The 22,225-nt window shown below is 37.1% G+C and overlaps 1 protein-coding gene across 3 annotated transcripts in view; it reads right to left on the bottom strand.

The window, feature by feature from the left end:
• SAMHD1 (SAM and HD domain containing deoxynucleoside triphosphate triphosphohydrolase 1) overlaps nt 1-22,225 on the bottom strand; it is a 64,026-nt gene that overhangs the window by 25,704 nt on the left and 16,097 nt on the right. For all 3 annotated transcript variants that reach the window (XM_057530185.1, XM_007193161.3, XM_007193162.3), the window contains exons 4-10: nt 17,715-17,875; nt 10,121-10,236; nt 8,271-8,341; nt 3,652-3,810; nt 2,408-2,508; nt 2,128-2,236; nt 1,214-1,305 (exon numbers count right to left, since the gene is read on the bottom strand). In XM_057530185.1, coding sequence (XP_057386168.1) covers nt 1,214-1,305; nt 2,128-2,236; nt 2,408-2,508; nt 3,652-3,810; nt 8,271-8,341; nt 10,121-10,236; nt 17,715-17,875 — 809 coding nt within the window. The remainder of the gene's footprint in view (nt 1-1,213; nt 1,306-2,127; nt 2,237-2,407; nt 2,509-3,651; nt 3,811-8,270; nt 8,342-10,120; nt 10,237-17,714; nt 17,876-22,225) is intronic.

Below are 22,225 nucleotides of genomic sequence, written 5' to 3' on the forward strand. Positions count from 1 at the left end.
TTATCAGTGGGGAGAGGGAAGTGGGGAGGGGCAATATAGGGGTAGGGGATTAAGAGGTATAAACTATTAGGTATAAAATAAGCTACAAGGATATATTGTACAATGAGGAATACAGCTAATATTTTATAATAGCTATAAATGGAATACAACCTTTAAAAGTTGTGAATCACTATATTGTACACCTGCAACTTATAATTTTTTAAAAAGCCAGAAAAAAAACACAACTGCTTCTCAATCATGCTAAATAAATCCATGGTGATTTGTGAACTACTACATTTACTGTGTTCCAGGCATTATAACAGAGCTTTAAATACATCATCTTATTTAATCTTTCCAACTATAAGATAGGTGTAATCAGCCTCAATTTTACAGATGTAGAAATTAAGGAATTTTCATTTAATCAAGTTAGGAAGAAGCGGTACCAGGCTTTGTACCTACATCTCTCTGATTCTCCACATTAAAAACAAAGAAAACAACAAAATCTCTTACCAAAGTGACAACCATACAAATAGGAGAAAGAATTCTAACTAGTGTGCTCATGAGAAAAGATGAGGAAAAAAGTAGAAAAGAAGGTAAATTTTCTCAACACAAATGTTAAACATGAACATGAAAGGCTTAAAATAAATCCATTTAAAACTATTTTAGAGACATGGAATTAACTTGACTCACACCCAACTTTTGGTAATTCCTCATGGGGTCTTTGAGTCACACAGAGACCTGGCTGGACTTTTCTGCTTTGGTTCTGACTGGATCGGGGAGAAGAGGTGAAATTCCTGTAGGTTTTACTATTTGCTACTAATTTTGATAATTGACAGGGTAAGGAGAGACATTAATCTTAATCTTTAAAATTCATTTTTATCATTAATTTCAGAATATCAATTATCCATGTCCCACCTCTCACCTCCATGACTAATATCTGGTACCTAAGCGACTACCTGTGCAGAGGTCTAAGCCATCCCAGCGTGGCCTCCTTCCTGCCTAGCCTAAACCCCATCTTCTGCTTGAATCTATCCTCTTTACCCACTTTCCTCCTCACCTCTAACGAAGTTCACTTTATGCTAGTTTTTGTTTTATTTGTTTAAGGGAACCATTTTAGGTTTGTTCACTTAAAATTCACTTGAATTTACCTAGAAATCTCAACTTGACCCAAGTATGATACTCTAGCAAAGCATCATGGAAAATTTTATAGGGAAATAACAATCGAATTTCTTACATTGTATCAATGATGTTGCCAACTTTGTGTTGATAAGCTCTGCGATGCAAAGAGTTGCGTGTGTGGAACATGTCATACAGGTTTCCAACCTCCTGCAGAAGAATGTGGAACAATGTAGGATCAGATTAGGTTCCCTTGTTAGCAGACAAGTATATAAGTCAAGGAAAAGGGATGGTGGCATAAAAGAAGACTAGGCACAGGGGCTACTTCATTAAAACCCCTGAGCCCACTAAGAAAGAGCAAGGCAGATTCATAAAACTACTAATGTGCAACTTTTGTTCTTAGTAAACCAAAATCTACTGTGTGTTTTAACTCAGTGACACATTCTGTTTTAGGCATCTTAAATATATTCTTTAAATTTCCCAATACCTCTAGAAATTAGGTATTATTATTCTTATAGTCTTCATTCTCAAAAGAAAGACCTTCTATAGTATAATACTGTAATATTCTTTAGTTACATGATTCTAACCTAGCAGGGGACCTAATGATTTTAGGATTTTAACTACCATGAAACACGTAATATAGTGATTAAGGATAATACTCAAGCCAAACTTCCTGGATTGAAATTCCAGTTCTGCCATTAATTGTATGTCTTCTCTGTGCTTCAACTTGCTCATCTGTTAAATGGGATAATAACAGTATCTATTCCATAGGGTGGATGACGATTGAGTTAATCCCTCTAAAGCACTTACAACAGTGCCTAGAACAACATTCAAAAAATGTCTATCGTAATTTTATTATTATTTAACAATGCAGTAGAAGTGAAAAGAGCCTTAAGATACTTCCAAATGCTAAGCATGAAGTAAAGAGATTGATAATTTACCAGGTAGTGATTTTTCCAAATTAGTTAAAGGTTATTTCTAGATTTCACACTAGGAACTATACCTTCCTCGTTGTTCTCTGACATAGCTTACCTTTTCTCTAGTACAAATGTGCTTCCTATCATCTACCTCACAGACACGGGCAAACTTAATAAAGCGCTTGTAATCAAAATTATTTTGAATTCCAAGATGATGGCAGTCCCTAGAAAGATTCCAAAGCAGAGGAATGAAATATTTCAACAAAGGAAACTGTACCTTAAATATCAACACGAAATTTATACAAGAATTTTATTTTGTTTATTTAAATAAAAATTGTATATATTTAAAGTATATAAGGATTTTAACCAACTTTTCTGAAGTGTTCAATGCATACCTGGCAAAATAATCCCATTTGTCCACATCAATGCCATTTCTTTTATTGGCCACTATCTCATAAAGGAAGCTTTTTTCTTTAGGACGTCCTTTATACAGCCACTGGAAGACAAGAAAACCCACTGAAAGTTTTAGGATAGGAGCCAAATCTATTCGTAAGCAAAGCAAAGCAACTGTATTACTCTGAAAAGTATAAACAGATATTTGAACGGGAAGGTTAGGTAAGTGAGAAGGTTCTACTCATTCCTTCTTCCATTTAATTCCTAAATTAGTAGAAAAGGGAAAAGAAATGCTAAAGTGTGATACCCTGTTAATACTAAACCTTGTGCCTTCGGAAGGATCCTAACTCTGTTACACTTCCCATAACCAACAAGCTTTCTTGTTTTCTTCGTTTAAAATTTTTTAAAAAATATAAGATCTAACTATGAACTAGTAAGAATGTTCCTTATATTCTAATGCTTAAATTCAGGCATGAAAATAGTATTGTCTTTCAAAGTAGCCACACATCTAGTCTAAATGATATGCACCATTCAAAGAATTTTTGGAACTCTGTTTTTTGTTTGTTTGGGTTTTTTTTGGCGGCGCTGTGTGGTGCTGTGTGGCCCGTGGGATCCTAGTTCCCCAACCAGGGACAGAACCCGGGCCCTCAGCAGTGAAAGCGTCACAGTCCTAACCACTGGACTGCCAGGGAATTCCCAGGAGCTCTGTTTTTTGGAAATAGGATATTTGCTATAAAATCCACCTCTTTATCTTATGCCTTACAAGTAGCTTTGTATATTTTAAGGAAAAAAACTTTAAAAACCACAAAGGGAAATTCTTTTTTCTAAGCAAAATAAAAAGAAAAAAGATCAAAAAGGAAACAAAACATATTTCCCTCTGAACTAATTCAACTTTTTTCTAGGTCTTCACATATCTAAATATTTCAAATATGCTAATTTTAATGAATAAACAAGACACATACTTTTACATTTTCCAAACTAAGTTACTTTAGGCTTCTGTATAAAATACTGCATACATATTCATTTTAATTTGGGGGATAACTTCTGAAGAACTCAGTTAAGAGCTGGAAGAACTACATAAGTCTTTTATTTTTTGCATTAAACAGTAGAAATGTATCACATATTTTATCATTTAGTCTCTCTAAAATAGCCAAATGTCACCTCTTCAAATAGATCTGAAGGAATCAAGCAGAGAGACTAGATGAAAGGAACCAGTCAGTTCAAATTAAGTTGTACACAAACTTACCTTTGAAGAATCTTTGACGGGTGATTCAGGTGGTCCTGTAATTTGTTCCTTGATAAACCAAATATCTTCTTCAGGGATGAGACCATAGTGTTCCATGACATCTCTGAGTCCGTTAGAATTAACTAGGTGCTCAAACATCATAACTGAGCCCTGTTCATGCTGGGAAAAGTCAGCACAGTATGGTCTGTTGTAGACTCTAGTCCATCAGAGACCCCTGATTATTTAAATTACTCTTGGCTCCAAGTAATTCAGAGATAAGGTTCTAATGCATGTTAATTATCAAGTTTTCAACTACAATCTTACAGATATTTTAAAAAATCTGTCAAATTTGTCTATACTGGGACTCCCCTGGTAGTCCAGTGGTTAAGAATCCTCCTTCCAGTGCAGGGGATGCAGGTTCTATCCGCAGTCAGGGAACTAAGATCCCACATGCTGTGGGGCAACTAAGCCTGCGCGCTCTAGAGCCTGTGTGCCACAACTGGAGAGCCCGCGAGCTGCAATGAAGAGCCCGTGCACTGCAATGAAAGATCCCACATGCTGCAACGAAGACCCAATGCAGCCAAATAAATAAATAAATACCAGATGGGACTGGAAAAAAAAAACTGTCTGTATTTTACCAGTCTATAAACCTTTACAAACCAGGTTCATCATTATTACATAAATATATTTAATGAGATATAATCATTTATAATACATAAGTATTGTACAGTACAACTGAATATTACCAGATCATAAAGATAGAAATAGCTTTTTTTTTTTTTCTCTGAGATGTACCACGTGCAGAATCTTAGTTCCCGGACCAGGGATTGAACCCAGGCCCCAGCAGTGAAAGAGCTGAGTCCTAACCACTGGACCGCCAGGGAATTCCCAATAGAATACCATTTTAATGAATATCACTATAAAATTTAGTTGTATTGTTTCCATCTACTGATAAAAAGGGGTAGTTCCAAACTTGCCAGTAAAAACAAAAATGTCTCAGAGCCCTGAAGTCAAGATCTGGGCTGGAATCTCAAATTAGACTCATTTTACTCATCTGTCTCTGCTTGCTCATTTATAATCATTATAAAGATCAAATGGCCCCCTGGAGGGAGACATCTGCCCTATCACAGGTCTTAGCAAAAACAAACTCAAGAAACATGAAAACAAAACCCTGAATGGTCCTATATCTATTTTTTAATTGAATCAAGATACATATTAATTACATAGAGGAAAAACAGTAAGTTTATGAAATTTGGCAGCCATTGCCTTAATCAGGTGATTGAAGTTAATATTACCAGTAATGGCTTAAAAAGACCTTATGTGCCTCTGATGGGATACACTAAGGTCACAACGTGGCATTCTGCCAAAAACAGATAGTCTGACAGTATGAGGAAACCGAAAACCGAAACTCAAAGTGAGGGGCAATCCACAAAATAATCTACCTGTATACTTCAAAAAATGACAAGGTCATGAGAGATAAAGACGGAAGAATTGTTGCAGATCAAAAGAAACTAAAGAGGGGCTTCCCTGGTGGCGCAGTGGTTGAGAATCTGCCTACCAATGCAGGGGACACGGGTTCGAGCCCTGGTCTGGGAAGATCCCACATGTCGCGAAGCAACTAGGCCCGTGAGCCACAACTACTGAGCCTGCGCGTCTGGAGCCTGTGCTCCGCAACAAGAGAGGCCGCAATAGTGAGAGGCCCGCGCACCACGATGAAGAGTGGCCCCCGCTTGCCACAACTAGAGATGGCCCTCTCACAGAAACGAAGATCCAACACAGCCATAAATAAATAAATAAATAACTTAAAAAAAAAAAAAAAAGAAACTAAAGAGAAATGGCAACTAAGGGTAATGTATGATGAATCAGGACCAAAAATGGTTTTCTTTCCCCTTTTCTATTTGGACAGTTGTTGAAATTTGATAGAAGGTCTGTAAATTAGATAATAGTACTGTATCAATAATAATTTCCTGATTTTAATAAAGGTACTGAGGTTATGTAAGAGAATGTTCTTGTTTTTAGGAAATACCCACTGAAGCTTTAGGAATAAAGGGGCATGCCTACAACATACTTTCAAATGGTTCAGAAAAAAACTTATACATACAGAAAAATTCAAGTTCCACAAAGATAGCACAGACAATAATAACTAAAATTATAAGCAACTTAGAAGTAAATATAATAAAAGATGTATAAAACCTTTATGGAGAAAATTACAACATTTATAATAGAAGAGCAAAAGGCCAAAGATACCTAATAAAAGAAACAGCTGTCCTACCAGCTATCAAGACTTATTATAAAGAAGTAACAATTATGAAAAGTGTGGAATGGAACAGAATCCAGAAAGATTCATCATTACGGAAAGTTAAAAAAATGTTGGGGTTGGTATCACAGAATCAGTGGGGACAGTGGTAGAGCGTTTGACTGCAGATCATTGGGGAAATTCAATAAACAATTATCCATATTAAAAAAGAAATCAGGGCTTCCCTGGTGGCGCAGTGGTTGAGAATTTGCCTGCCAATGCAGGGGACACGGGTTCGAGCCCTGGTCTGGGAAGATCCCACGTGCCGCGGAGCAGCTGGGCCCGTGATCCACAACTACTGAGCCTGCGCGTCTGGAGCCTGTGCTCTGCAACAAGAGGGGCAGCGATAGTGAGAGGCCCGCGCACCGCGATGAAGAGTGGCCCCCGCTTGCCACAACTAGAGAAAGCCCTCGCACAGAAACGAAGACCCAACACAGCCATAAATAAATAAATAAACAAATACTTAAAAAAAAAAAAAAGAAAGAAATCAGATTTCTACCACACATATGCAGAGAAATAAATTCCCATGAGGTAAGGACTTACACGTTAAAGGCAAAATATTTAAAGAAAAAGACTTGGGAATGGCTGAGTAGATCCTATTTAAATCGACCTTGTTGAAAACAACTATTAACTCTGGACAACTTCCTGAAGGTATTGGATTACGACCAAAAGCAGGCAGATGTTAGAGGGAAATAAACACTTGGAAGAGGAAGGCAGTGGGCAATATTCCAGTTCTTTTATGGCTTTTAGCCTGAGGGAGGCCCTAAGGCTGCAGAACTGGAGAGAAACTATCCATCTTACCAGGTTGAAGAACCAGAATACTTCATCAAAATTTAAAATTTTTGTTTCTCAAAAGCCACCTTCATTAAAGAAATGAATTGGTAAGTCAGAGACTGGGGTGGGGACGGGGACTATATTCACAATACATGTATCTGACTATATATATAATTACTCAAATGGATAACTAAAAGGCAAACATTCAAATTTTTTAAATGGGTAAATGGAAAAACTCTTCACAAAAGATGATTTACCAATGACAAAGTACAGGAAATGGTACTCAACATACCACAGAGGATACCAAAAAAAAAAAAAAAAAAATCCTATAAGAAACCATTTCACACTCATTAGAAAGAATAATTTAAAAAACTAAATGTTGGTGAGGCTATGGAACAACAGGCACTCTCATACTGCTGGCAGAGTGTAAAATGGGAAATGTCTGGTAGTTGCTTTATAAAGTTAAGTATCCATCTACTTGATGACCCAGCAATTCTACTCCTAGGTAAGGAGAAATGAACCTAAGACAAATGAAAACATTTTCCATAAAAATCGTGTACAGTAACATGCATAGCATCCTTATTCGTAACAGCCAAAACACTGAAAACAACCCAAATTCTACAAAAGGAGAAAAAATAAACAAATCGTAACTTATTCTTACAATGGAATACTACCTCAGCAATGAGCAGGGACCGACAACTGATGCATGACACACCAACGAATCTCAAAATCATTACGTTGAGTGAATAAGAGCAAGATACAAAAGAGTACCTATTATAGGATTCTACTCTTATCAATTCTAAGACAGGCAAAACTAATCTGTTTATAAAAATCAGAAGGTGATGGTGGGAGGGAGATGTAGGAACTGACTGAAAAGGGTCACAAAGGAATTTTCCAGGAAGATGAAAATATTCTATATCTCAACTTGGGTAGTGGCTACATGGATGTATACATTTGTCAAAACTCACTGAACTGTACACTTAAGATCTGTACAACATATTGTATATGAATTACCTTTAAAGGGAGAGAGAAAAAATAGTGGTTGACGTGTAAGAAGTGTTCAATATGTATTAATACTTTTTTCTACTCCAAATATAGTGTGGCCAAAAATAGGAGTTGACCTAACTTTACTTCTCAAAAATTGATTCCAAAAATACGGGTCAGTCACCTGCAAATCTGTAAGTATAAAATGAACTTAGCTGGTATTAGCTACTTCATGGTCATACAAAATGAGTCAAAGCCAGAGTTAGCCTTTTATTTTTTATTTTATACTAGTATGATAGAGTAGAAAGAGCATTAAATTAGCAGCTAGGAAACCTGGTTTTCTAGTGCTGGCTTTATCATTTAACAACTTTGTGATTTTTGGTGCATCAATACACCTCTATGAGTTTCAAGTTTCTTTATACTTACAAAAATGGAGATAATGATTTCCTCCTTAGAGATTACTGTGAGGATCAAATGAAAGCATTATATATAAACACTTTGAAAAACTGTAAAAGGAAGAATACTTTAACACAGCAGTCACTGCTTAGTCTTTATTTTACTGACTATTAAATATGTGAATACATACCGTCCATTTCACATCTGGGCGAGCAAGTGGAATAAATCTTCCATCGAACATATGAGAAAATGGCCCATGACCTTAAAAACAAAAGCAGCCTTAGAACAAGAAAAATGTTTGTAAATTGGTAAAAAGTAAATCTTTTTAGTTAAAACTTGAATATCAATAGAAATTAATAATCTATAAATACATCACAAAAAGGAACAAATCCTTCCTTCCTATTTTCCAAAACAAGAGAACAGGAAGCAGAACAATACAGGAAAGTAAGCTCTCCATTGAGGGGTCTCTGAGTCACCAGAGTTTACATAAATTTGATGAAAGGACAGTTTTGTGTAACTAAAGGAATGTTAATGACAAAAACTTTTGGCTTCTTCAGATTATATATTGTTAGCGTTAGAACAGTAGTTTTAAGAAAATCCACTAGGGTTAGGAAGAAAATGTTAGAACTTTATTACTCTCAACCTTTAAAAACATCTATTTTTATGTAAATTTTATAATGTACATAATTTACTTTATAATAAATATACACATATCAGGGTTTATCTTGGGTTTTTACTGATGATATGGGCAATCAAAAGTGGAGATCACTACTTTATCTTATTCATAAGTGATCTTAACATTCCACAACATCCAGTAATATGAAACTTTGCTGGGGCACAACTCTGGAATTATCAGAATTTCTGAAGGAGTTACAGTTGGCCCTCTGCATCCGCAGATTCAATCAGCCTCGGACAAAAAAATATTCAGAAAAAAAAATTCCAGAAAGTTCCAAAAAGCAAAACTTGAATTTGCCAAGCTTGCTGGCAACTATTTACATATAGTTTACATTGTATTGGTATTATAAGTAATCTACAATTGATTTAAAGTACATGGGAGGATGTGTGTGGGTTATATGCAAATTTTATATAAGGGGCTTGAGCATTCAGGATTTTTGGGGTTTTTTTTTTGTACTCGCAGGGGGTCCTGGAACAAATCCCCTACCCTCTTCCCTGACAGATGGGAGAGGGAGCCTACCTGGACCAGCCCTGGGCCTTTTTGCATGTTGCAGTCTGTACACAAAGGCTTGTTACTACAGAGCTCAGACTCCTAGGAACTGGCAGAAGTTTCCCAATGATTCCCTCTCAAAATACCAAAAATCTGTTAAATTTGTGATCTAGGGCTGATACTGGTCCTACTGAAATCTCCAAGGGAACATGCTGAAGAGAGAGCCCTATGCCTTTAAGTATCTGGCTACTGAAACCTCCCTTTCCCTGCACTGAGGGCACACGCAAACTCTTAGGATCCTCCAACAGGTAGGAATAAATTACAAGGATAGGGGAAAAAACTCCTGTGATAAAAGAGAACAGTCCTTTTTCTCTTTCTTTGACCATGGAAAGGGATGATATTCTTCTACTTGGATTTAAGTGGCCCAAGACCTCACATGAGCCAGGGAAGAAAAGGAGTTCTCTAAATCTGCTGTTAATCTGTTAGAGCAGATTATGTATTCTAGGTGTGAGAAGAATAGATTTGACAAATTATCTAAAGGAAAATGGCAATTTTATTTTGACCAAGATAAAGGAAAAATCAAATTCACATCATCCAACACACAGTAGTCAGAAAAAAATCACTATCAGAAAGTCCTTTCATATAACCTGCAACAAAGATGTTTAACATGGGAAATTCACTGAAAGACTACAAAAAAAAAAAATAGCAATGCTTTGGGCTTATGAACCATTCTAGAAAGAAGCAATGGCACATTTAATGTTAACTGAAGAATTAAAACACAACTTTCATATTCTCCTAGTTAGTTGGATTTTTTAATTTCAAAGAGAGGTACCATGTGGTTTTACATTAGAACTCTGGCTCTTTGAACTGCTTACCGAGATCATGACAAAGACCAGCGATCTGAACACAGAGCATATCTCGTTCACTTATCTGCAGCTCTGGTTGTTTTTCACTCAGTTCACGAACTAGACGTCCTGCTAGATACCCTACGCTGCAGAGCGGAAAAAACAAAACAAAAATGAAAGAGTTACTCTTCTGTTTGAAAGATGAGCGACTGTTAAGATTTGTATTTGTCCTTGATAAATCCTTAAGGAGGCTGTGAATTAGACTTTGGGTGAAGGAGCCTTCCCAGCAGTTTGAGTGTAAAAAGCCCTCTTTTTCCCTTTTTGTTTCAGTCTACCTGATTGAGCTAGCTAATTAGGCTCAGTCTCAGGTCATTGTGGGCTGTATTACATTTCTGATTTGTAGAGATTTGCAAGACAAAGACAGTTGCTTTTAATTCCCCAGAGAACTGCTCTGCTGCCTAAATGATTTTAAAAGATTGATTTGCCCAACTACATTTTCTTTAATTTGATTATTATTAGCTTCTGAATATTAGCCCCTAGTTTTACATTATATTGTGTGGGTTCAGGTAACCTTACTGGGTTTTTTGTTTTTTGTATATTTAAATTAATATTTTCTGAGGGGCAGATTTACATACCCTGTCTTATAATACCAGGCAGGGGAAGCATTCCTCAGTGAGACATAATGACTACATACAATATAGTGAGGCAAAAGAGATATAAACATCTTATATTAAGCCCACTTAAATACACCTACTTTTATAAACTGTCATCTCAATTCAATCAACTCTTACACCTTTAACTTTAGCCTCCATTAGGACCCCATCAACAAGCTGTGGTCTTACAAGGAGTCCTAGAAAGTTTCCTTTTTATTCTCTGGCTATTTTATCTATTTTTGTATAAAGGCTCTGGGGTCTCCAGGGAGGGGTTGAGCCAAGGGACACAGGCCTTTTTAAAAAATCTTTAACTTGATTAATTGGCCTGTTGCCCCAAACAATTGTTCAACTGTTGATCACATATCTCAGTGTAATTTTCTTCCAGCCTTTTAAATATGTGTGTGTGTTTGTGTGTGTGTGCGTGTGTGTGTGTATTAAACTGGGGTAAATAGAATGGACTTCCTCGGGGCCCTTAATGTTGGGGACCAATAAGATGTCCCCTTGGCCCATCCAACCTTACATAGTGTTGTATAAAAACCTTTGTTTTAATCTCATTACCATTCATTTTATTTATCCAATTTCTTAATAACCATCTAAAGATTTTTATCCTGCTGGGACAAATCCCTTTAAAATTTCCACCTTCTTGGGAAGAAGTCTCTTAACTTCCCCTCAGCTTTTTTTCCCTATTAACCAACCCAATTAACATTAATTAACCTAATGTTTTTATTAGCATCTGTAAGGCCCATTGAGGGTAACCCTAGAGACTACAAATAAGGCTTCCCAAACTGGTTTATTTTTGTCTTTTTTAAACTAAGGGAGTTCTGAAATTGGGTCATTTGTAGAGACGGGGATGGATCTAGAGACTGTCATACAGAGTGAAGTAAGTCAGAAAGAGAAAAACAAATACCGTATGCTAACACATATATGTGGAACCTAGAAAAATGGTACAGATGAACCGGTTTGCAGGGCAGAAATTGAGACACAGATGTAGAGAACAAACTTACGGTCACCAAGGGGGGAAAGTGGCGGGGGTGGGGTGGGGGTGGTGGTGTGATGAATTGGGCATTTGGGGTTGACATGTATACACTGAAGTGTATAAAATTGATGACTAATAAGGACCTGCTGTATAAAAAAATAAAATAAAATTCAAAAAAAAATAATTGGCTAAAGTCAGTGTCAAGATAAATTCAACACCTATGTTAAGTCCACAAAATCAAGAAGAGATAAAAAAACAAAAAACAAAATACTGAGTCTAGTTCCCTGTGCTATGCAGTAGGTCCTTGTTGGGTATCTATTTTATATATAGCATTGTTGAACTAGATAATATGGTTTCTATTCTTAATGGAATATGTGGTGAATTTACAACAAAAGGTAACATTTAAATTAATGCAATTAAATCCACAACTTATGACAAAAAAAAAAGTATCAAATCATGTTATACACCTTAAACATACACAATGTTATGTGTCAATTATATAACGATAAAGCTGGGGGAAAATAAAATATTCAAATTTTTTAAAAGTTAAGAAAAAAAACTAAAAATGCTAAAAAATGATAAATAAATAAACTAAGGGAGTTCTTAGGTTAGCCGTTTTATATATACTACCATCTAATTTGTTTTTTTATAGGTAAAAATAAAACAGCTGTTTGTAATGAGAGCTCTCTAAAAAATTTACCAATTTACCAAGTTTCTCCAATTTTAAGGATTCACTGTCTGGTCATTGATGAATAGTATCTTAATAGTGACTCAAACCAATAAAATGCAAGAGGCATCCCCACAAGAGAGTGCAAAGGATGCTAGAAATTTCCTCCCCCAAACAGCCCAAGAGAGTAAAGTCCTTCGTTGTACAGGTGGTTGCAATGAAGGTTGAGATGACAAAGGCCCCTTATGGGCTGGGACCCCTTATGACAAATTTTCCTGAGAGTTGACACAGCCAGACAAAAAGATTGCTCAGAATTCCAGTCCATTGATTGGTTGCCAAATGTACACCATATGTGTACCTCCTGGGTAGCAGAGACCAAGCTCTCAGAACACAGGAGAAAAAAAAAAAAAAAGCCTAAGAAGATCAGGTAGAACATTTACATCTCTAAGACACAGGTAGAGAAATGCAAGTTCTCCCAGAAGGGCTTTTGTTTCTTTAAGTTCAGAATTTTGAAAAGATATTTTATTAAGTGGGGTTTTTCTAGCTGCATATGAAAAAACAATTAATTTTGGAATGTCTAAAGAACCCCAGTTCGGCCATTTTTAGGATGAGCTTTTAATTCCCAATTAAGCAAGTACTTGCAAGTACAAATTCTGTACGTACATAATAAAAATTTCCCAGTGTCTGTCAATTGGGGCAACCCATCAGCGTTTTTTAACTGAGCAAAATCTTCCCAGTGTCTTTCAAGTGAGGATAACCCACTCTGTCATTCAACTGACCAAAATCTTCCTAATGTCTTTCAACTGAAGATAACCCAGGTATCACCTCTTTTTGAAACTAAGTTCAAGGAAAACCTACTCCTCCAGTGAGAAGTTTAATACCACCAAATAAAACTTAGGATCATAAGCGAATAACATGAGATCCAAGATCCAGGAGACACTCATCCAAATTCATCTGGACTCACTGAGGAGACAGACGGGCACAAGAGGCCTCTGCTAGTACCAAGGCTCCAGATCCTCGTAAAGTTCAGGCAAAGGAGAAAAGTTTGCTCTGGATCCCTTCGTGGTCACTGAAACTGTCAACTGAAGAAAAACACTACCTAAAAGTTGCAAGTTATGTTTTATTCAGAGATCTTACTGAGGACTCTAGCCCGGGAAACAGTCTCAGACAGCACTGAGGCATTGTTCCAAAGAGGTAAGGGAGGAACCAGGGTATATAGGAGTTTCTGGTGGAAAAAAAAAAACAAAAAAAACATTTAGTCCAACATCAAAAGACTGCTGCTAATGACAAAAACCAGTCACCTCAAGTTAATAATTTTTAGCATTTTCCTATGTATGGGAAGATGCAAGAGTCTGGGGTCACTGAAATTATTCCTTAGATATTCATCTGATCTATCCAGGGCCAGGATGCTGTTTTTCTCCACCCTGAATTCCCCTCTGGGTGCAGCATTGGGGGTCAGCTGCAGTGGCTTGATGGCTTGACGGCAGGCAATATTTGTTGTTTACTAGAATGACAGGTAACATTTTTTTGGTCCACATTTGTGATTAGCAGTAATCTTTTTACACTTGACCACATGTTTTTCCCAGCAAAAAAGTTCACATATATACTGGCTCCTCCCTTACCTCTCTGGAGCAGTTCCTCAGAGCTATCTGAGAACTCCCGGGCTATAGTACTCAGTAAGGTCCCCAAATAAAACTTAACTCCTAACTTTCACATCGTGCATTTTTCTTTCAGTTAACAGTCAAGAACTTCAATATGTTTTTCAAATGTTCTAATATACCTCGAGGGCAACTTAACAGAATAGTCTGTTTCAGAACTAGGCAGAAACACACAGATTCCCCAAAGCAGGACCTCTTGACTCAGAATCACTTATCATTAGGGAAATGCAAAATCAAATCACAGTGAGACACCACCTCACACCCATTAGGAGGAGTTTTTGGGGTTTTTTTTTGGCTGCTCCACGCAGCATGCAGGATCTTAGTTCCCCAAACAGGGATTGAACCCGTTCTCCCTGCAGTGGAAGCGCAGAGTCTTAACCACTGGACCGCCAGGGAAGTCCCTAGGATGTCTATTATAAAACAAAACAAAAACTAAAAAATTTTGACCAGAATGTGGAGAAATTAGAACCCTTGTAGACTGTTGGTGGGAATGTAAAATGGTGCAGCCACTATAGAAAACAGTAGAGCAGTTCCTCAATATATTAAAAATAGAATTACCATATTATCCAGAAATTCCACTTCTGGGTATATACCCAAAAGAAGCGAAAGCAGGGTCTTGAAGAGATATTTGCACATCCACGTTCATAGCAGTCACAATTGCCAAAGAGGTGGAAGCAACCCAAGAGTCCAAAGATGAATGAAGGGATAAACGAAATGTAACATATACATACAATGGAATATTATTCAGCCTTAAAAAGTAAGGATATTCTGGCACATGCTCCAACATGAGTGACTCTTGGGGAAATTATGCTAAATGAAATAAGCCAATCACAAAAAAGACAAATACTCTATGAAATCACTTATATGAGGTACCTAGAACAGTCAAATTCATTAGAACAGAAAGTAGAATGGTGGTTACCAGGGACTGGGGAGAAGAGGAATGGGGAATTGTTATTCAATGGGTACAGTTTCAGTTTTGCGGGATGAAAAAGTTCCGGAGCTTGGTTGCACAATAATGTGGATATATTTAACACTATTGAACTGTAAACTTAAAAATGGTTAGGATGGTAAATTTTATATTCTGTGTATTTTACCACAATTTGTTTTAAAAGCATAACTTCTGGTGTTGTAATGTTTACAACATAGATTGTAGATAAGGTGCTCAACAAATGTTAAATACACTTTTAGCATTTCCACCTGAAAGTACTTCCTGAATGAATATCTTTCTTGCCCCCTAAACTCTGAGCTTCACAAGGATAGAAACAGTTGATATCTTGTTGGTTTGGTAGGCACTAATAAGTTTTCAATAAATATTTATTGATGAATAAATAAACATTTGAGTAGATGCATGTGTTCTGGCTAAAGATGCTTCTAAACAAACAAACAAAACCAAAGTAACACAGCAGTTTCCCCTTATTATTGGTTTCACTTTCCTCATTTCAGTTACCAGCAGTTAACCATGGTCTGAAAATATTAAATGGAAACTTCCAGAAATACACAATTCATAAGTTTTAAATTACACTCCATTCTGAGTAGCATGATGAAATATCACACTGTTCTGCTCCATCACGACTGGGTCGTGAATCATTCTTTTGTCCAGCGTGTCCCACACATTAATCACTTAGTAGCCGACACAATTATCAGATTGACTGCCGAGGTTTCACAGTGCTTGTGTTCAAGTGACCCTTATTTTACTTCATAATGGCCCCAAAGTGCAAGAGTAGTAAAGCTGGCAATTCAGATATGCCAAAGAGAAGTCGAGAAGTGCTTCCGGTAAGTGAGTGAAAAGGTCAAAATTCTCAACTCAGTAAAGATAGAACAAAATTGTATGCTGAGGTTGCTAAGATCTATCATAAGAACAAATCTTCTACCTGTGAAATTGTGAAGAAGGAAAAAGAAATTTGTGCTAGTTTTGCTGTTGCATCTCAAACTGTCAAAGTTACAGCCACGGTGTGTGGTAAGTGCTTAGTTAAGATGGCAAAGGCATTAAATTTGTACAATAAGATATTCTGAGACAAAGAGAGAGGGAGAAACCACATGCACATAACTTTTATTGCACTGTATTGTTATAATTGTTCCATTTTATTATTAGTTGTTGTTAATCTCTTATTGTGCTTAATTTATAAATTAAACTTTATCATAGGTATGTATTTTTAAGGAAAAAACATAGTATAAACAGGGTTTGGTAGTATCTGTGGTTTCAGGCATCCACTGGGGGTCTAGGAGCATATAACCCGTGGATAAGGGGGGGACCACTTACACTGTGAGTACTTCATGAAAATCTAGATAACTGTCCGACTCTTCTGGGCTTACGTCCACCTGGCTCTACATTTTATAATGAAAAAGCAGACCAGGGACTTCCCTTGTGGCGCAGTGGTTACCGTCTGCCAATGCAAGGGACATGGGTTCGAGCCCTGGTCTGGGAAGGTCCCACATGCCACGGAGCAATTAAGCCATGAGCCACAACTACTGCGCATGCGCTCTAGAGCCCACAAGCCGCAACTACTGAGCCCGCGTGCCGCAACTACTGAAGCCTGCACGCCTAGAGTCTGTGCTCCGCAACAAGAGAAGCCACCGCAATGAGAAGCCCGTGCACTGCAACGAAGAGTAGCCCCCACTCGCAACTAGAGAAAGCCCATGTGCAGCAAAGAAGTCCAAACGCAGGCAAAAAAAAAAAAAAAAAAAAAAAAGCAGAGCAAAGTCTCAACTATGTTGTATGTAACAGAGGTGCCATCTTCTCTAAGCTTGTGAATGCTTTTCTGATTTACACGTTTCCTGATAGGTAAGAAAACAATGTGGTTTTTTTGTTTTTCGTTTTTTTAAATTTATTTTTGGCTGCATTAGGTCTTTGATGCTGCGTGTGGGCTTCCTCTAGTTGCGGTGAGCGGGGGATAATCTTCGTTGTGGTGCACGGGCTTCTCATTGCGGTGGCTTCTCTTGTTGAGGAGCACAGGCTCTAGGTGCACAGGCTTCAGTAGTTGTGGCACACGGGCTCAGTAGTTGTGGCGCACAGGCTTAGTTGCCCTGTGGCATGTGGGATCTTCCCGGGCCAGGGCTCAAACCCGTGTCCCCTGTATTGGCAGGCGGATTCTTAACCACTGCGCCACCAGGGAAGCCCAATGATGTGGTTTTAAAGGGCAATATGTATAAGACTAAATAGGGAATGTAGGAAAATTAAATAATCAAACTTACAAAGTTAGTTATATCAGTAACCAACCCTATTAACTTTTAAATAATATTTAAACACAAATATTTCATCTAAAAGGCCTGCCAGGCACTTTCATTATCTTTCCAGGAAGGATTTGAGGTGGCTTCTAAGAATACATAAAATAAGTAAAGTAGAGCAAGGTAAATCAAACCCTCAACTTTCTCATCAATAAAATAAGGATATTATTGGGAATTCCCTGGCAGTCCAATGGTTAGGACTCCACGCTTCCACTGCACGGGGCATGGGTTTGATCCCTGGTTGGGGAACTAAGATCCCGCATGCCACGTGGCTCAGCCAAAGGAAAAAAAAAAATCAAATATTGATTGTCTCAGTCAAACAAGGCTCTTAAAAAAAATAAGGCTATTATTACCATTTTATAAAACTATTTGTTTTCTAAAAGATACGATGTGACCGAGAACGGACTTAATAACTATAAGTTCCCCACCCCAATACCCTTCTTACCCTAGACTATGCTCAAATCGATTGTGTGAAGCTCCTGGAAAAACATAGTAACCGCCTCCCAACTGCTTAATATATCGCAGGCGCTGAAATTGAGGTGTGTCGATGATTCGGATGAGAAGAGGGTGAAATTCAATGTGACCATGGATAGGATCATTAATCACCTAGAAAATTATAAATTAATGTGAATAACAATACATAACACCATCTAAAATTTTTGTCCAGTCATTCCTATCTACAGTGCAAAGTCAAAGCTAGTCATTTTTAAGTAAGAATAATACTAAGGGAAATGACAAGTTATGAATATCTTTACCTTATTTAGGTATCACTACCAGACAGAGCAAGTATATTGGACCTGATGGATTCTAATAATGGATTAATGGATTCTAACAACAGAAGGGTAAAGATTTCAATCTTTCTTTTAAGTATATGAGTTCATTAGCCTTTAGTAAGTTAGTCTGGTATTCAAGTTAAACATACTCATTTAACACACTCATTCAGATCACATACACTATTTTACCACAGGCACTGTGTCTAATTTTTTTGTAAATGTATCTACCCATCACTATAATCCTTAATAAAAAAAAAACCCCTCCTACCATGTAGTAAACAATCATAGGCAGGAAGTACTATAAAATTCTACAGCACTTAATGTCTCTTAGAAGTACTTATTTATACTTAGTAAACATACATTTCACAATTATTCATTACTCTAAGCTTAAACAGGGGCTTTAAATATGGGTGAAGATTTAATGCTCCTCTATGTTTCTTTAAATAAAGATAACATCTTCCTTAATTGTCCATAACTGTCTTTTAAAAAGAATGTTTCAGAATAAAAAAAGGAACATGATAAATGATCTAATCCATGATTTTCAAACTGCTTCAAATGGTTCCATGAAGTTCCTAAAAAATGTATGGAATTCTGGGAGGTGAAGGGCCTTGTCTGCCTCATTTACTGCCATATTCTCAGAACCCATCAAACAGCACAGTGCATGGCACAGAGTAGGAACTCAGACATGTTTTGAATGACTGTTGAAACATTATTGCAAAGTAATACATGTTAACAAGCTATTATAGTTACAGTGTACCAAGTATATCTTTAATAATACGCCAAGAATGATGTCAAAGTATCTCAGGAATAGAAGGATGTTGTAATTCAACCCTGTGAATGTCCTTATCAGAGAAGAAAAAGTTGCACAATTTTTAAATATATGAAAATCATATACTGGTCTATTCTTTCTCCCTTATACAAGATCAATGTAACCACGAAATGAATGAGAATCTATTTTTTAAATTAATTAATTAATTTATTTATTTATTTTTGGCTGTGTTGGGTTTTAGTTGCTGCACGTGGGCTTTCTCTAGTTGTGCCGAGTGTGGGCTACTCTTTGTTGCAGTGCACGGGCTTCTCATTGCGGTGGCTTCTCTTGCTGTGAAGCACGGGCTCTAGGCATGTGGGCTTTAGTAGTTGTGGCAAGCAGGCTCAGTAGTTGTGGCTCGTGGGCTCTAGAGCCCAGGCTCAGTAGTTGTGGTGCACGGGCTTAGCTGCTCGGCAGCATGTGGGATCTTCCCGGACCAGGGCTTGAACCCGTGTTCCCTGTATTGGCAGGCAGATTCTTAACCACTGCGCCACCAGGAAAGTCCCAAGAATCTATTTTATTTTGAAAAATTATCAAAGAAAAATCCTATAATCTACTTTTAATCCATTTAAAGATCTAAAAGTCTTCACTGTCAATTTTTCAGTGGTTAATAACTGTTTTTAAAAGAACTCAATGAAAATTATTTTTAACTTAATACCATAACACACACTCTCCTTTCATGTCAAAATGCATCATGAACAGTTTCTCATGTTTTTACAAATCTTAATAATTATCACTGTAATGGCTCTGTTTCATTGATGAACCAACATTTTTAAACCATTCCCCTAACATCGGGCTTTGTGATACTGGAAATTCTATTTAGTCAATTTCATATTCCCTTCACAACCCTTAGTGTGTATATGTGATATTAACGTGTTTTGATCACTTTTTAAAATTAATTTTTATTGGGGTATAGTTGCTTTACAACATTGTGTTCATTTCTGCTGTATAGCAAAGTGAATCAGTTATACATATACATATATCCACTCTTTTTTAGATTCTATTCCCATATAAGTCATTACAGAGTACTGAGTAGAGCTCTGATCATTGTATATGTTATTTTTGTTCTTGCAGTATTTTTTTGAGGTATAGTTGACTTACAATATTATATTAGTTTCAGGTTACAACATAGTGATTCAAATTTTTTATAGAATATACTCCACTTACAGTTTTATAATATACTGGCTATATTCCCTGTGCCATACAGTATATCCTTGTAGCTTATTTTATACATAGTAGTTTGTACCTCTCAATCCCCTCCTTCTATTTTGCCCCTCCCTCTTCCCTCTCTTAATTGCTAACCCCTAGTTTGTTCTCTATTATTCTTGAGTTTTTTTCTGTTTTGCTATATTCATTTGTTTCATTTTTTAGATTCCACACATAAGTGATAACACAGTATTTGTCTTTCTCTGACTTATTTCACTAGGAGTAATACCCTCCAAGTCCATCCATGTTGTTGCAAATAGCAGAATTTCACTCTTTCTTTATGGCTAAGTACTATTCCATTGCTTATATATAATATATCTTCTTTATCCATTCATCTGTTGATGGACACTTAGACTTCTTCAATATCTTAGCAATTGTAAATAATGCTGTTATGAATATTGCGATGCATGTATCTTTTCAAATTAGCATTTGTGTTTTCTTCAGATATATGCCTAGGAGTGGAACTGCTGGATCACATCGTAGTTCTATTTCCAGTTTTTTTGAGGAATCTCCATACTGTTTTACACAGTGGCTGTACCAATTTCCATTCCTACCAAGAGTGTACAAGGGTTCCCTTTTCTCTATACCCTCGCCAACATTTGTTATTTGTGGGCTTTTTGATGATAGCCATTATGACAGGTGTGAGATGATATCTCACTGTGGTTTTGATTTGCATTTCTCTGATAATTAGTGATGTTGAGCATCTTTTCATCTGCCTGTTGGCCATACGTATGTCTTCTTTGGAAAAACTTCTATTCAGGTCTTCTGTCCATTTTCCTTCTACTAATTTTGGGTTCTGTTTGTTCTTCTTTTTCTAGTTCCTTTAGATGTAAGGTTAGGTTATTTGAGATTTTTCTTTTTCCTGAGGTAGGTTTTTATTGCTATAAAGGTCCCTCTTAGAACTGCTTTTGCTGCATCCCTTAGATTTTGGATTGCTGTGTTTTCATTTTCACTTGTCTCCAAGTATTTTTTGATATTTTCCTTGATTTTTTTCAGTGATCCATTCGTTATTTAGTAGCATAATGTCTAGCCTCCACAGGTTTGTGTTTTTTGCAGTTTTTTTCTTGTAGTTGATTTCTAGTCTCATAGCATTGTGGTCGGAAAAGACACTTGACATGATTTCAATTTTCTTAAATTTACTGAGACTTGTTTTGTGGCCTAGAACGTGATCTATCCTGGAGAGTGTTTCATGTGTGCTTGAAAAGAATGTGTATTCTGGGACCTCCCTGGAGGCCCAGTGGTTAAGACTCTGAGCTTCTACTGCAGGGGATGCGGGTTCAATCCCTGGCCAGGGAAATAAGAACCCACATGCTGCATGGCACAGCCAAAAAAAAAAAAAAAAAAGTGTATTCTGCTGCTTTTGGATGGAATATTCTCCATATATGTTACATTCATTTGGTCTAATATGTCATTTAACGCCTGTGTTTCCTAATTGATTTTCTGTCTGGATGATCTGTCCATTGGTGTGAGTGGGGTGTTAAAGTTCCTTACTATTATTGTGTTACTGTCAATTTCTCCCTTTATGTCTGTCAATATTTCCTTTATGTATTTAGGTGCTCCTATGTTGGGTACATATATATTTACAATTGTTATAACTTCTTCTTGGAGTGATCCCTTGATCATTATGTAGTGTCCTTCTTTGTCTCTTGTAACAGTCTTTGTTTTAAAGTTTATTTTGTCTAAGTTTTTGTTACCCCGGCTTTCTTTTGCTTTTGCTTTTTTAATATTTATTTATTTGGCTACACTGGGTCTTTTTTCTTTTTTTTTTTTAATTTATTTTTATTTATTTTTGGTTGTGTTGGGTCTTCGTTTCTGTGCGAGGGCTTTCTCCAGTTGCGGCAAGCGGGGGCCACTCCTCATCGCGGTAAGTGGGCCTCTCACTATCGCGGCCTCTCCCGTTACGGAACACAGGCTCCAGACGCGCAGGCTCAGTAGTTGTGGCTCACGGGGCCCAGCCGCTCCGCGGCATGTGGGATCTTCCCAGACCAGTGCTCGAACCCGTGTCCCCTGCATTGGCAGGCAGACCCCCAACCACTGTGCCACCAGGGAAGCCCTGCACTGGGTCTTAGTTGCGGCACACGGGATCTTCGTCATGGCATGCAGGATCTTTAGTTGTGACATGCGTACCCCGGCTTTCTTTCGATTTCTATTTGCATGGAATACCTTTTT

Source organism: Balaenoptera acutorostrata, chromosome 15 (genome assembly GCF_949987535.1).
Source record: "Balaenoptera acutorostrata chromosome 15, mBalAcu1.1, whole genome shotgun sequence".
Taxonomy (NCBI): Eukaryota; Metazoa; Chordata; class Mammalia; order Artiodactyla; family Balaenopteridae; genus Balaenoptera; species Balaenoptera acutorostrata.